The sequence below is a fragment of the Ranitomeya variabilis genome, chromosome 1, assembly GCF_051348905.1.
Source record: "Ranitomeya variabilis isolate aRanVar5 chromosome 1, aRanVar5.hap1, whole genome shotgun sequence".
Lineage (NCBI taxonomy): Eukaryota > Metazoa > Chordata > Amphibia > Anura > Dendrobatidae > Ranitomeya > Ranitomeya variabilis.
In genome coordinates this window covers 290,574,246-290,589,539 of record NC_135232.1, presented here as the reverse complement: position 1 = coordinate 290,589,539, position 15,294 = coordinate 290,574,246, and the positions used below count along the sequence as shown (strand labels likewise).

At 42.8% G+C, this 15,294-nt stretch overlaps 1 protein-coding gene across 2 annotated transcripts in view; it reads left to right on the top strand.

The window, feature by feature from the left end:
* The first annotated feature begins 3,332 nt into the window (after window positions 1-3,332).
* Window positions 3,333-15,294, top strand: part of LOC143815689 (dehydrogenase/reductase SDR family member 4-like) — an 89,444-nt gene continuing 77,482 nt past the window's right edge. For both annotated transcript variants that reach the window (XM_077295205.1, XM_077295213.1), the window contains exons 1-4: window positions 3,333-3,434; window positions 3,715-3,810; window positions 3,927-4,104; window positions 9,617-9,718. In XM_077295205.1, the coding sequence (XP_077151320.1) occupies window positions 3,722-3,810; window positions 3,927-4,104; window positions 9,617-9,718 (369 nt within the window). In that variant the 5' untranslated portion in view covers window positions 3,333-3,434; window positions 3,715-3,721. The remainder of the gene's footprint in view (window positions 3,435-3,714; window positions 3,811-3,926; window positions 4,105-9,616; window positions 9,719-15,294) is intronic.

Sequence of the window (15,294 nt, the reverse complement as noted above, 5' to 3'; positions counted from 1 at the left end):
GGAAGCATCAACTCTGTTTAGCTCAAAATAAGCCTGCAGAGTAGAGGCTTCTGAGTCCAAAATAACCATATCCACATTACCATCATCGAAAAACGCTTGCTGCAAGTTTTCAAGGTGAACAGCAAGCCTTTTAATGGTATGTGAAGCATCATGCATTTTATTTTTTCGGATTCTCCACATGCCCTCAGGTGCGCTTATATAGCGAGAATCTAGGTACATGGCTGGTTCATTCCAGTTAAATGTATCAAACTTGATATTGGCGCAGTCATGTCCTTTGTATACATATTTGAAAAGATAGTTAACACTTTTTATTGAAGCACATATATCAACATTGATTGGCTTCCAATGAAAGTGGACAGTAAAATTACTGGTGTCCCAGCTTTTAGCCCTTGGTGTAACGCAGCATTATGGATGTGATCCATAACGCCGACATAACTGTCGACGCGTAGTGCCTTTTGATTTTGTTTTATATATTCGATCCTGTCGGATTCAATTTTGGCGCAACTGTCAACGATAAATTGTTGCCTCAACTTCCTCGCATTTAAAAGGGGATTGAACTCATCACGAATGGCAAGCCTGTATGCATAGTACTGCAACAGGGTGATTTTTTCTTGTCGATCTTGATCCACTGGTATGGATGGTAGATGAATGTCACCAATTCCTTGATGTTGCACACTTAGGGCAATTGGAGTTGTCAAATTTATTGTCCATCCAATGTCCCCATATGGGAATAGAAGTGGATATGTCATTGTATTACACTTTCTGTGAAGAAAGCTGATTTGAACAGTTTGTTTTTCACTTTTGAGGTGAACTCTGATGTCACTATTAAATGGGGGTTCACCACCCCTCTTGCATTTTGATATATTATAGCTACTTCATTGCACCTTGGTGCATTGTAGCGCCTCTGGTCATCATTGTAGTCATTTATAATTGACATTGTTATTTCGAGTGGATCGCGATTTTCTAATTCAGCAATCCACTCTTCCTCTATTTCAAATTCCCTCTTCATTGTGAAGGCTCTTGCGAGTGGGTTAATTGCTTTAATTTTCTCTCTAAGGGTACCGTCTCACAGTGGCACTTTGGTCGCTACGACGGCACGATCCGTGACGTTCCAGCGATATACTTACGATCTCGCTGTGTCTGACACGCTACTGCGATCAGGGACCCTGCTGAGAATCGTACGTCGTAGCAGATCGTTTGAAACTTTCTTTCGTCGTCAAGTGTCCCGCTGTGGTGGCATGATCGCATCGTGTAACAAAGGTGTGCACGATATTGTATACGATGTGCGCACAGTAACCAACAGCTTCTACATCGCAAATATGTCATGAAATTATCGCTCCAGCGCCGTGCATTGCAAAGTGTGACCGCAGTCTACGACGCTGGAGCGATAATGGAGCGACGCTGGAGCGTCACGGATCGTGCCATCGTAGCGACCAAAGTGCCACTGTGAGACGGTACCCTAAGAGATGATACATCGCTGACCCCCGATCATGTGATGGGGGTCAGCGATGCGCTCATTTCCGGCCGCCCGGCCGGAAGCACCGGTTAAATGCCGCTGTCTGCGTTTGACAGCGGCATTTAACTAGTTAATAGCGGCGGGTAAATCGCGATTTCACCCGCCGCTATTGCGGGCACATGTCAGCTGTTCAAAACAGCTGACATGTCCCGGCTTTGATGCGGGCTCACCGCTGGAGTCCGCATCAAAGCGGGGGTTCTGACCTCGGACGTACTATCCCATCCGAGGTCTGAAAGGGGTTAATATCAGCCAATTATTATTATTCAAATACTGAGGATAAGTGTTCTGTACCCAAATATTTTTGCATTTGGAAAAAATTACATAATAAATTGTTGGTTTCACTTTTTTTTTTTATTACCAGTGAAAAATTAAATATTTTTTGTGGTGAAGCAATATTTTACTGGAAAATATATATTAATTCCTGTGAATCATCTGAAGGGTTAACAAACTTCCTGACAGCAGTTTTGAATGATTGTCACTGTCTAATTTATGTCTCCTCTCTCTGTAATTCTCCCTCTGTATATTGTGCCTCCTCTCTATACTGTTCCCTCTCTATAATAAATACAACCCTCTATAATGTGCTCCCTTTCCATACTATTCCTGTCTTTAACATACCCCCTTCCCTATGCTGTGCTCCCTGTTTATTCTGTGCCGTACTGTGTATACTAAGCCTCTACTCTGTACTGAATCAAAATAGCTAAATGTAGAAAGACAACCTTTATCAAATAATTTCCAGGCACAAGTCCCACAGTAAAATGCAGACATCATAAAGAGCAGGAGAGGACAAACAGTGGAGCACGCAATGTGCTATATCGTTATAGTCCAAGTCATACATAATCATGATATGAGCAGGATGTTTGTTAACGTAATTATAAGGCAAGCATGCCATAACAAACCCATAATGGTACTGTCCTGCTGCAACACCGCCAGCCCCAACATGCATTTTGGCGCACTGTCTGGAGGTGGCACCATCCAAGCAGAATAAAGCTTGTTTTTCAACATTTATCTATTTGTTACTCTACATTGTTGTGGGCTCATTACCATTTATCTTCTTTTTCCCTGCTCTATATTACCTCTTCTGTATACTGCCTCTTGTCAAAACGGTGCTCCCTGTCCATACTGTAATCCCTCTCTATACATCCGCTCTCTTTACTATACCATCTGTCTACATTATGCCCCCTGTCTATACTGTGTTCCCTCTCTATACACCCCATCTCTTTTCTATGCCCTCTGTCTATACTATACCCCCTGTCTATATTATGCCCCATTTATCCTATCCCCACTGTTTATGCTATATAATCTTCTTTATACTTCCTTTTGCCCATCTTGTGCTCCCTATCTATGTCCCCTCTCTATACTGCCTCCTGTCCGCATCTTGTCTCCTCTCTCTACTGCGCCTTCTCTATACTTCACTAATTCAATACTTTGCCCCATGCTGCCTCTCTATATACATTCTCTCTAAACTATGCCTCCTCTCTATACTGCCACCATATCTATATTATGCACACACACAAATGTAAGGAAAAAAAATAATGCAGGTAACTTAATTTAGCAAACGGGCAGAAATACTACAGAATATCTGCAACAACAAAATCTCACCAAATACTCATCATGGGAACATAGGGTTACCTTTCTGTTTTCTGCATCGTGACATTTTGTGTGTTAGTTTAAGAAAGGCTACATCCATATTGTAGTAAAATCCTATTTCAATATCCTGTATGTGATCTATGACAGCTAGTGTGTTCAGGGTTAAACTCGATGACCTACGTGTCATTTTGCTGTACATGTGGGCTGATTCTTTGTAGTAGGTGTGGATTTCTGTTTACCTTCTCAATTTTATCTTGTCAGATGTGTTAAATAGTGAGAGCGCAGCTTTCAAACCACAGACGGCTGGAATTAAATCTCCGATCAGAATCAGGTATATTTTGTATCTTTGCCTTAGGTACTGCAGAAATTATCCTGACAGTAGTATCCTGCAATTTAAAGAGTTCTACAGGCCATTCTGAGTTATAATCCAGTGATATCAGATCCTGTTGATTTAAATGTTTTAATTTGTACTAAAATTGATTTTCTTGCTTCAAATTCATTTTCAGATTCTCTTTTTGAACTGAGAAAGCATATTGCAGTAATCTAATATAATCAATATATTGGGATTTTTTTTAGATTTCTATTTTGTTCCCTCTTCTCAATTTTTATAGCTTAGCAATGCATTCCGAAATGAAAATAAAACCGTGCGATGAAAGCAAAAAAAAATTACACGAAAAGGTTGCCATCGTGACAGGATCCACATATGGGTATGTCTGTGATCAGATAAAAGTTCTGATACCACTATAAAAAGAATGAAGCACAAAAATATTTGGTCCATTTTTTTTTTAACTAGTGATTTTGTGTAAACTTTTTTTTGTTTTAGAATTGGCTTTGCGATAGCCCGACGCCTAGCTCAGGATGGTGCTCATGTCTTAATAAGCAGTCGTAAGAAAGACAATGTCGAAAAAGCTGCTGAACAACTAAAGGATGAGGGACTAAGCGTCTATGCTATACAGTGTCATGTTGGCAAAAAAGAAGACAGAGAAAGATTAGTGGCAAAAGTAAGAGAACTGGGATGTGGAATATATTAACAATATTATGCTTCTGATGCAGGGGTGGGCAATTAATTTTCCCGAGAGGCCACATGAGAGACCGTGACTGTTCTGGAGGCCAAACCAATATTCTGAAATTAATTCTACTCAATATTAATATCGATATATTATAACTCTATTATTGATAATTATATTAATATTAATTGTATCATGTAATAATGAGCAGAATTAAGTTTGCTGACACCCCCTATATATCGTTTGAACACGAGTACAGCCCCTTCTGTATATCGCATGAGCCCCCACAGCCCCTTGTATACTGTAAGAACCCCACACAACCTCCCCCATATTCATGAGCCCTACATCTTCCGGCCCCATATGTGGCATGAGCCCCACACCAGCCTCCCCCATATGCGGCATGAGCCCCACACCAGTCTCCCCCATATGTGGCATGAGCCCCACATCTTCCCCCACCCCGGCATGAGACCCACATCTTCCGGACCCATATGCAGCATGAGCCCCACACCAGTCTCCCCCATATGTAGCATGAGCCCCACACCAGTCTCCCCCATATGCGGCATGAGCCCCACATCATCCTCCCCTATGTGCAGCATGAGCCCCACATCAGCCTCACCAAAATGCGGCATGAATCCCACACCAGCCTCCCTATACCCAGCATGAGTCCCAGAGCCTCTCCATACACTGCATGAGCTGCACACAGCCTCCCTATATACACTGCATGAGTCCCCCATAGCCTCCCCAAGTACAGCATGAGGCCCACATAGCCTCACAATTTGCAGCATGACACCCCCATAGCCACCTCATGTGCAGCATGTCACCTCCATAGCCTCCTTATGTGCTGCATGTCACCCCCATGGCCTCCCCATGTGCAGCATGTCACCCTATCTGCAGCACCTTGTGCAGCATGCCACCCCATCTGCAGCACCATGTGCAGCATGTCACCCCATCTGCAGCACCATGTGCAGCATGTCACCCCATCTGCAGCACCATGTGCAGCATGTCACCCCATCTGCAGCACCATGTGCAGCATGTCACCCCATCTGCAGCACCATGTGCAGCATGTCACCCCATCTGGAGCACCATGTGCAGTATGTCACACCCATATGCAGCACCATGTGCAGCATGTCACCCCATCTGCAGCACCATGTGCAGCATGTCACCCCATCTGCAGCACCATGTGCAGCATGTCACCCCATCTGGAGCACCATGTGCAGTATGTCACACCCATATGCAGCACCATGTGCAGCATGTCACCCCATCTGCAGCACCATGTGCAGCATGTCACCCCATCTGCAGCACCATGTGCAGTATGTCACACCCATATGCAGCACCATGTGCAGCATGTCACCCCATCTGTAGCACCATGTGCAGCATGTCACCCCATCTGGAGCACCATGTGCAGCATGTCACCCCATCTGCAGTACCATGGGCAGCATGTCACACCCATATGCAGCACCATGTGCAGCATGTCACCCCATCTGCAGCACCATGTGCAGCATGTCACCCCATCTGCAGCACCATGTGCAGCATGTCACCCCATCTGGAGCACCATGTGCAGCATGTCACCCCATCTGCAGTACCATGGGCAGCATGTCACACCCATATGCAGCACCATGTGCAGCATGTCACCCCATCTGCAGTACCATGTGCAGCATGTCACCCCATCTGTAGCACCATGTGCAGCATGTCACCCCATCTGTAGCACCATATGCAGCATGTCACCCCATCTGGAGCACCATGTGCAGCATGTCACACCCATATGCAGCACCATGTGCAGGATGTCACCCCATCTGCAGCACCATGTGCAGCATGTCACCCCTTCTGCAGCACCATATGTAGCATGTCACCCCATCTGCAGCACCATGTGCAGCATGTCACCCCATCTGTAGCACCATGTGCAGCATGTCACCCCATCTGCAGCACCATGTGCAGCATGTCACCCCTTCTGCAGCACCATATGTAGCATGTCACCCCATCTGCAGCACCATGTGCAGCATGTCACCCCATCTGCAGCACCATGTGCAGCATGTCACCCCTTCTGCAGCACCATATGTAGCATGTCACCCCATCTGCAGCACCATGTGCAGCATGTCACCCCATCTGCAGCACCATGTGCAGCATGTCACCCCATCTGCAGCACCATGTGCAGCATGTCACCCCATCTGCAGCACCATGTGCAGCATGTCACCCCATCTGCAGCACCATGTGCAGCATGTCACCCCATCTGCAGTACCATGTGCAGCATGTCACCCCATCTGCAGTACCATGTGCAGCATGTCACCCCATCTGCAGCACCATGTGCAGCGTGTCACCCCATCTGCAGCACCATGCCCACCCAAACATCCCATACTCATGAAAAAAAAGAACACCACTTACTCATCTCGGTCCCATTCCCCGGGACTCTGCTTCTCTCCCTGCATCCGGTGCACTGACTCTCCACAGTACCCAGCTGATGCGATAAAATGACATCATCGTGTCAGCAGTTTCACTCGCTGATTGGTGGAGGAAGTAGCCGGAGGTCTCTTCTCTATCAATGCAGTCAGCAACTGTGGAGACAACAGAGACATCGAGCGGGCGGGCACGGTGCGGACCGTGGCCCTCTGGTTTCCAGCCCCCCGGCTGTCTAAGGGTATGTGTCCACGTTCAGGATTGCATCAGGATTTGGTCAGGATTTTCCATCAGTATTTGTAAGCTAACCAGGAGTGGAACAATTAGAGGAAAAGTATAATAGAAACACGTCACCACTTCTGCATTTATCACCCACTCCTGGTTTTGGCTTACAAATACTGACGTAAAATCCTGACCAAATCCTGATGCAATCCTGAACGTGGACACATACCCTAAGTCTGCGGTCCGGACTGAGACAGCCAGAGGGCTGCAGTTTGCCCATGTCTGTTCTGATGGGTCTTTATCTCCGAAGCTTAGTCAAGAAATTATTTGTTTTCTATAAAATACAGTTTTTACTGTGCATTTATATATCCAAATAGTTTCATTATTCTGTTTTACTATCTTCTATTGTTAAACAAAATAAAGCACACATACAGTACAGCAAACTTTCTCTTTTTGCATATATATATATATATATATATATATATATATATATATATACACAATATATATATGGTGTGTATATATACCGTATATATTAAAAAAATATACGTATATATACAGTATATTGAAAAGCATGGCTTACTGTACTTTTCTATATAGTTAAGTGTTATTCTCATCTATGATATTCATAACATATTCACCGCACTCTGGGAAATCTTCTCTGGGACATCTTTCTTCAAAGTAGAATCCCTGATCCAATCCCACCCCATCTGCTGCCTAGAGGCTGCCTAGATTGTAATGCATGTGACCTGTTTTTGTAATATGAGATAGCCTATAAACATAACATGAACATTAAATATAAATACCCTTTACATATATATTCTCTCTCTCGTACATTATACATTGTAAATACATTATATTCTGCATATATCGTCTATATACATATATATACTAAATATAATATATTCACAATGTATAATGTACTGTATATACAGGTGCTTCAGGCAAAATTAGAATATCATCAAAAAGTTAATTTATTTCAGTTCTTCAATACAAAAAGTGAAACTCATATTATATAGTCATTACAAACAGAGTGATCTATTTCATGTGTTTATTTCTGTTAATGTTGATGATTATGGCTTACAGCCGATGAAAACCCAAAAGCCATTATCTCAGTAAATTAAAATACTTTATAACACCAGCTTGAAAAATGATTTTTAAATCCAAAATGATCGCCTGCTGAAAAGTATACGCACTCAATACTAGGTTGGGGCCCCATTTCACCTTTTGTATTGAAGAACTGAAATTGACTTTTTGATGATATTCTAATTTTTTGAGAAGCACTTGTATATATAAATAAATAAATAAATATATATATATATATATATATATATATATATATATATATATATATATATATATATATATATATACAGGGGTTGGACAAAATAATGGAAACACCTGGAAATATCAACAAAAGTTAGTTTAATCTGGTGTAGGTCCATCTTTTGCGGCGATTACAGCCTCAATTCTCTGAGGTATGGATTCATACAAGGTGTGAATTGTTTCCAAAAGGAATTTTAGCCCATTCTGCAGTTAAAACACCCTCCAGTTCTTTGAGCGACGATGGCGGCGGAAATCGATGTCTAACTTGAATCTCTAAAATCGACCATAAATACTCAATAATGTTGAGGTATGGGGATTGTGGGGGCCAGATGAGATGCTCAACTTCTTTAGAATGTTCCTCATGCCATGCTTTAACGATTCTAGCTGTATGAATTGGTGCATTATCATCCTGAAAGATGGCGTTCCCCTCCGGGAACAGTGCTTGAACCATTGGATGCACTTGGTCGCCCAAGATGCCTAAATAATCTTGGCTGTTAATTCTCCCATGAAGGGATATCATTGGCCCGGCGGATCTCCACGAAATAGCACCCCAGATCATCACAGAACCTCCACCATGTTTTACGGTTGGGAGAAGGCAGTCTGGATGGAATGCTTCTTTTGGCTGTCTCCAAACGTACACTCGGCCGGAGGTCGGAAATAGGGTAGACGATGATTCGTCTGAGAATATTGCATGTTTCCACTGCTCGAGGGACCAATTCTGGAGGTTTCTACACCACTCTAAACGCTTGGAAACATTTGTCATTGAGAGCAGCGGTTTTCTAATTGCAGCTCTTCCGTGGAATCCAGATTTGTGCAGCTCCTGACGAACAGTTTTCGTGGAAACTGTGTTCTGTAGGTGTTCATTGAGCTCAGCAGTGATTTTCGGAGCTGTGGTGTTGCGATCCTCTCTCACAATTCGCTTTAGAGTCCGACGGTCTCTCTCAGTCACCTTTGACTTTTGGCCGGACCTGTGCTTTGCTGCAGACATTTTTTCTTCTCTTTCAAATGCAGTCATTACTTTGGAGACAGTACCTCTTGCTACACCAAGCATTCGGGCACTTTCTGTTACACTTGTGCCTGCCTTACGAGCACCAACAATTTGGCCTCTTTGAAAATCTGAGAGGTCTGCCATTGGTATCAGGTTCTCATCAATGTTCTTACAATTATGCAAAACAAACAGTTAATTTACATACACATATCACATAACACAAATAATCAACTACAAAACATTACCATATGTCACGGTTTGCATGTTCATCACATGTTCGAAGATTATGATGCGAAAACGTTAGGTGTTTCCATTATTTTGTCCAACCCCTGTATATATATATATATATATATATATATATATATATATATATATATATAATAAATGAATTGATAAATAACAAGCATTGTTGCTAAATTGTGGCAATCCCTGACAATGCGTTGGCATATAAAATAAGTAGATTCTGTTTTATCCAACATAAATATTTTTTTAATGTATTACTTTATCACTATTATTTATTGTTTGGTAATGAAGATGTTTAAGCTCCAAAATGTTTCAATTTGTTGCTACCTTTGTTAGGCTCTTGAAGTATATGGTAAAATTGACATTCTTGTCTGTAACGCTGCTGTAAATCCATTTGTTGGACCAATATTTGACACCACGGAGGACATGTGGACAAAGGTGAGCATAAAATTCTAATAAATATAAAAATAATATATGTCTCACTAGAGGAGACTTATAATGTAATTATCATTTGTACATTTAAGTTATGGAAATTACATTTGGAAAATCCCGACTCAATGTACTAATTTCTATGGATTAAGTCTAATTTTCTGTGACTTTGTTCTACTTACTTAAGTCTAGACACCTACTATAGCATATCATGCTTTTTACAGTATATAAAATAAGCAAATTTTGCTTAATACAGTGGGGAAAATAAGTATTTGATACACTGCCAATTTTACAAGTTTTCCCACCTACAAACAATGGAGGGGTCTGGAATTTTTATCGTAGGTACACTTCAACTGTGTGAGACAGAATCTAAGGAACAAAAAACAGACAATCCTATTGTATGATTTTTACACAATTAATTTTCATTTAATTGCATGAAATAAGTATTTGATGCAATAGGAAAACAGAACTTAATATTTGGTACAGAAATCTTTGTTTATAATTACATCAGGTCAGATGTTTCCTGTAGTTCTTGACCAAGTTTGCACACACTGCAGGAGGGATTTTAGCCCACTCCTCCATACAGATCTTCTCCAGATCTTTCATATTTCAGGGTTCATGCTGGACAACATTGTGCTTCAGCTCCCTCCAAAGATTTTCTATTGGGTTCAGGTCTGGAGACAGGCTAGGCCACTCTAGGATCTTGACATTCTTCTTGCAAACACACTCCTTAGTTGTCCTGGCTGTGTTTTTCAGGTCATTGTTATGCTGAAAGACTTAGCCACTAGCCACAGCCCATCTTTAATGCTCTTACTGAGGGAAGGAGGCTGTTGTCCAAAATTATCCTGTCCCCTTTGCAGAAAAGCATCCCCATACTAAGATGTTTCCATCACCATACTTCACGGTTGGGACAGTGTTCTTGGTGTTTTACCCATTCCATTATTCTTGCAGAGCCACTCCTTAGTTGCCCTGGCTGTGTGTTTCAGGTCATTGTTATGCTGGAAGACCTAGCTCTTACTGAGGGAAGGAGGCTATTGTCCAAAATTGTCCTATCTCCTTAGCAGAGAAGCATCCCCATACTAAGATGTTTCCACCACCATAATTCACGGTTGGGACAGTGTTTTGGTGTTTTACTCATTATTCTCCCTCCAAACATAGTGATAGCAGTTGATTTCAAAAAGTTCTATATTGGTCTCATCTGACCACATGACCTTTTCCCATGCCTCCTCTGTATCATCCAGATGGTCACTGATGAGCTTCAAATGGGCCTGGACATGATCTGGCATGAGCAGGGGGACTTTGCTTGCCTTGTAAGATTTTAAAACAAAGCAACATAGTGTGTTACTAACAGTAATGCTTGAGACTTTTGAGACTGTGATCCCAGCTCTATTCAGGTCATTGACCAGGTCCTTCTCTGAAGTTCTGGGCTGATTCCTGACCTTTCTCAAAATCATCCTTACCCCACGTGGTGAGATCTTGCATGGAGCCCCAGACCGAGGAAGATTGACAGTCATCTTATGTTTCTTCCATTTTCAAATAAGTGTGTCAAAAGTTACTGCCTTCTCATCAAGCTGCTTGCCTATTGTCCTATACGCCATCCCGGCCTTGTGCAGGGCTACAATTTTGTCCCTGATGTTTTTGACAGCTCTTTGGTCTTGGCTATGATGGAGAGGTTGGAGTGTGATTGAGTTTGTAGACAGGTGTCTTTTACATAGGAAATGAGTTCAAATAGATGCAATTAATACAGGCAATGAGCGCAGAGTAGGAGGGCTTCTAAAGTAAAAACTAACAGGTCTGTGAGAACCAGAATTCTTGATTGTTGGTTGGTGTTCAAATACTTATTTCATGCAATGAAATGCATATTAATTATTTAAAAATCATACAATGTGATGTTCTGGTTTTTACTTTTAAATTCTGACTCTCACAGTTGAAGTGTACCTACGATAAAAAATACAGACCTTTCCATTCTTTGTTGGTGGTAAAAGTTCCAAAATCTGCAGTGTATCAAATACTTATTTTCCCCACTGTATATGTAAAGTAAAATATGTTTTACACTTTAATTGTAGTTTTATATTCACTGGTATTCATAAATTAGAAAAATAAAGAAGCATCATAAATGAATGTATACATATTTTTGCATACTTATTATTGAATTTAGGCCACATAAGTCAGATTCGTAGTCACAATATGAAGCTAATGGCTCGAAATACAATATCTATAATGGGACCCTCAACTTACCATGTGATATGCCATCTATAATACTAGCATGCTCTTAAGTGGCAAGATATACCTCCACATCCTCTCCCCCAGTTAAAACTAGTTACTTTACATTTTAGATGCAATTCATGATGTTATATGGATGGTTGTAGGTGGTATGTGTATGTAATACATTCATTTTCGTGCCACTTTCCTGGGACCTGTAATGTTTTTATTTTTCAGTTGATGGAGCTGTGTGATGGTATTTTTACCATAACCAGTTTCCTCGTATCATGTTCTCATACGCTTTTTGCATTTAATAGCCCTCTGTGTCTGTACTGTTACATAATTAGGCTGATAACTGGTTCATGAGGAATTACGTGAACACCTAATTTCTTACACTCTGCCTGGCCCAAACAATGAAAGCAATTGTTACCATCCACCTTTCGTGTCTCTCCTTTTCCCTCATAGATTGTAGCTTGCGAGCAGGGCCCTCATTCCTCTTGGTATCGCTTTTGATGGATGTGTTTATTTTTATGCTGCAATGTCTATTGTCTTCATAATGACATAATCCTCTTCGATAAGCAAATAGACTATCTCCAAGACAAGGCTCAGGATCCTCTCCATCATGTGATTCTTTTCCATCTTCATCTTTCATATATCACACAGGAGTGAGGCCTGACCCGAGTTTGAGTTGATGACAACGTGCTGGACAAACCGTCTACTCCTACATCATTTCAGAGCAGCAGAGGGGGGCTGGTCATGTGACCGACTGATGACGTCATAACACCCACAGGAAAAAGAAGAAAAAAACAGTTCAGCACTTAAAAGGTTAACACCGAGGGGGCTCCGGATTGGCATGACAATAACATAATGGCCATTTCACGGTCCAACGTCAGCGGCTCAAAGAGGTTCTGAGGTGGCTGGGTGTGTTACAATGCTGTATCCACATCCTCACATGTCATGTGTAGGACACAATGATGGCACACACTGAACATTCTCCGAGGTCAGCCGGTACCACACCGGCAGCCCCCCTCCTCCTCACGGCCTGGGTTACTGATCAAACGCCACTCAGTCGTTCTCTGTGCTCCTGACAAAGGCCCGACATTGGCTCAAACATCGGGCTTTTATCAGTGGCACAGAGGACTGAGCAGCGTTTGACCGGTAACCCAGGCCATGAGGAGGAGGGGGGCTGCCGGTGCGGTACCGGCTGACCTCAGAGGATGCGCAGTGTGTGGCGTCATTGTGTCCTTCACATGACATGTGGTGATGTGGATACTGCATTGTAACGCACCCAGCTGCCTCAGAACCTCTTTGAGCCGCTGACATTGGACCATGAAATGGCCATTATGTTATTGTCATGCCAATCCGGAGCCCCCTCGGTGTTAACCTTTTAAGTGCTGAACTGTTTTTTTCTTTTTCCTGTGGGTGTTATGACGTCATCAGTCGGTCACATGACCAGCCCCCCTCTGCTGCTCTGAAATGATGAAGGAGTAGACGGTTTGTCCAGCACATTGTCATCAACTCAAACTCGGGTCAGGCCTCACTCCTGCGTGATATATGGAAGATGGAGATGGAAAAGAATCACATGATGGAGGGGATCCTGAGCCTTGACTTGGAGAATGTCTATTGTCTGTACAAGTCCCCTCTAAAATGTAAAGTCCTTCAGAATATGTTGGCGCTAACGAAATAAAACTATTATTATTATGGCTTTGTGTTGATTTGCAGCAACCAAAAAAGTGAATTTTGCAATTCTTAATTTTTTTACGCTTACAGTTAGAAATGAGTGAACCTGAACTCTAAAGTTCGGGGTCCGTACTAGACACTTAGGTGCTGTACTCCATACATGGACATCTGCTAGAAGTCCAGTGTACTGTTTAGATTCAGATACAGAATAAAGTTCATTGATTGACTGCACTGCACTTACGAAGCCATCACAGACATGTCAAATATTGACATTTTCTGTGATTTGCCAACGCACTATGTGACCTGGCCTGATCTCACCTCTCATGATGAAATAGCTTAAATACCTGGCCTCTTCCTACCCAATAGCACATTTCTAGGGATTTATTGTGAATACTGCTATCCTCAATGCATCGAGGATCGCCCACAGACTTGTTAGGGATTAACCGGTAGGGTAGTGCAGCACTGATTAGGGTCACCAGGTGCAACAGGTCAAACATCTGGGAGCATGGGAGTTTGTTGCAAGCACACGCCCAGCGGTGGACTCGCTGAGCCCTTACAGACAATGTCACTCCCAAATGTGCCAGAATTTCAGTTTTTAATTTGACATATTTTCTGGAATTAGAGGGCTACACTGTAATACACCTTTTGGGGTTCTCCAGTCAAATAGGGGGCCAGCACCTCTGCCCACCGCTCGGGCGGTAGCATATCACGCTCCGCTACCTGCTCGAACATAGTCAAAAAGGCTTTCACATTAACCTCCGGGGTCACAAACAGACAGTAACATATAAGACCATCCCAGCAAATACCCAGGATGGTGCACATTACAGAGTGTCACTCTTCCTCTGGCTCATTAGGATTAAAGCAGGTGCAACGTTAGGGCTTCCACGGCTGACAAACCCCAGCAGTGGCACCCCGCTTTTGTAGGGCGCCCACCGAGAGGAGGTCATGATAATCTTAGGAAGCTGACAGTCCATTTATGTTAGAGTCCAGGTGACCTGATTTTCCCAACCTTGATTCTGTAAACGTCTTTGAGGGTTCAGTAATGCTCAACGGAGCAGCTCTGTATTTCGTCAGTTCGAGCCATGATGCCATGGCTACTGAAATGTAGAGTCTCTTTTAACACAAGAAGAGCCTTAATTTTATACAGTAGTTCACAATTCTCATTCAGGTAATCTTCCACAGTTTAATTCCTCTTGGTCCTTTTCGTCATCCTTCATGATGTTCTGGGCATCCCAACGTACCAATTCCTGTATCAAAACCAACCACGTGTCAGTGGCCCTGTATTTGACTTGTCGAAGCTGGCACAACTCCTAAAGTTGCCGTTTCTTGTTGCGGCTGTATATCCGCTCTGGTCCTCCTCCCAAGGCCGAGCTGGTGGGATTGGACATGGTAGCGTTCACTACCTTCTATGTCTGCCTCACCTATGGTCTGCTGGTTCTGTCTATATGCCTCCCTGGTTGTCGAGTCCTGGATGGTGTCTACAAACACCAGTCCCCTGCAGCTCATCCAGATCTGCAGCACTGAGTAGTATCTCACTGCTGCCACCAAAATGTGGAGACATGGGAGGTTAATGGGTGCTATAACCCGCTAGCCTGAGACCATCTGGACTAGGGATCATCCCACTAAATGCCTATTCTCCTTTCCTGTGGGCATAATACTATTCAGACAATGCAGGGTGAGGGTAAAACAATGTGGCAATAATT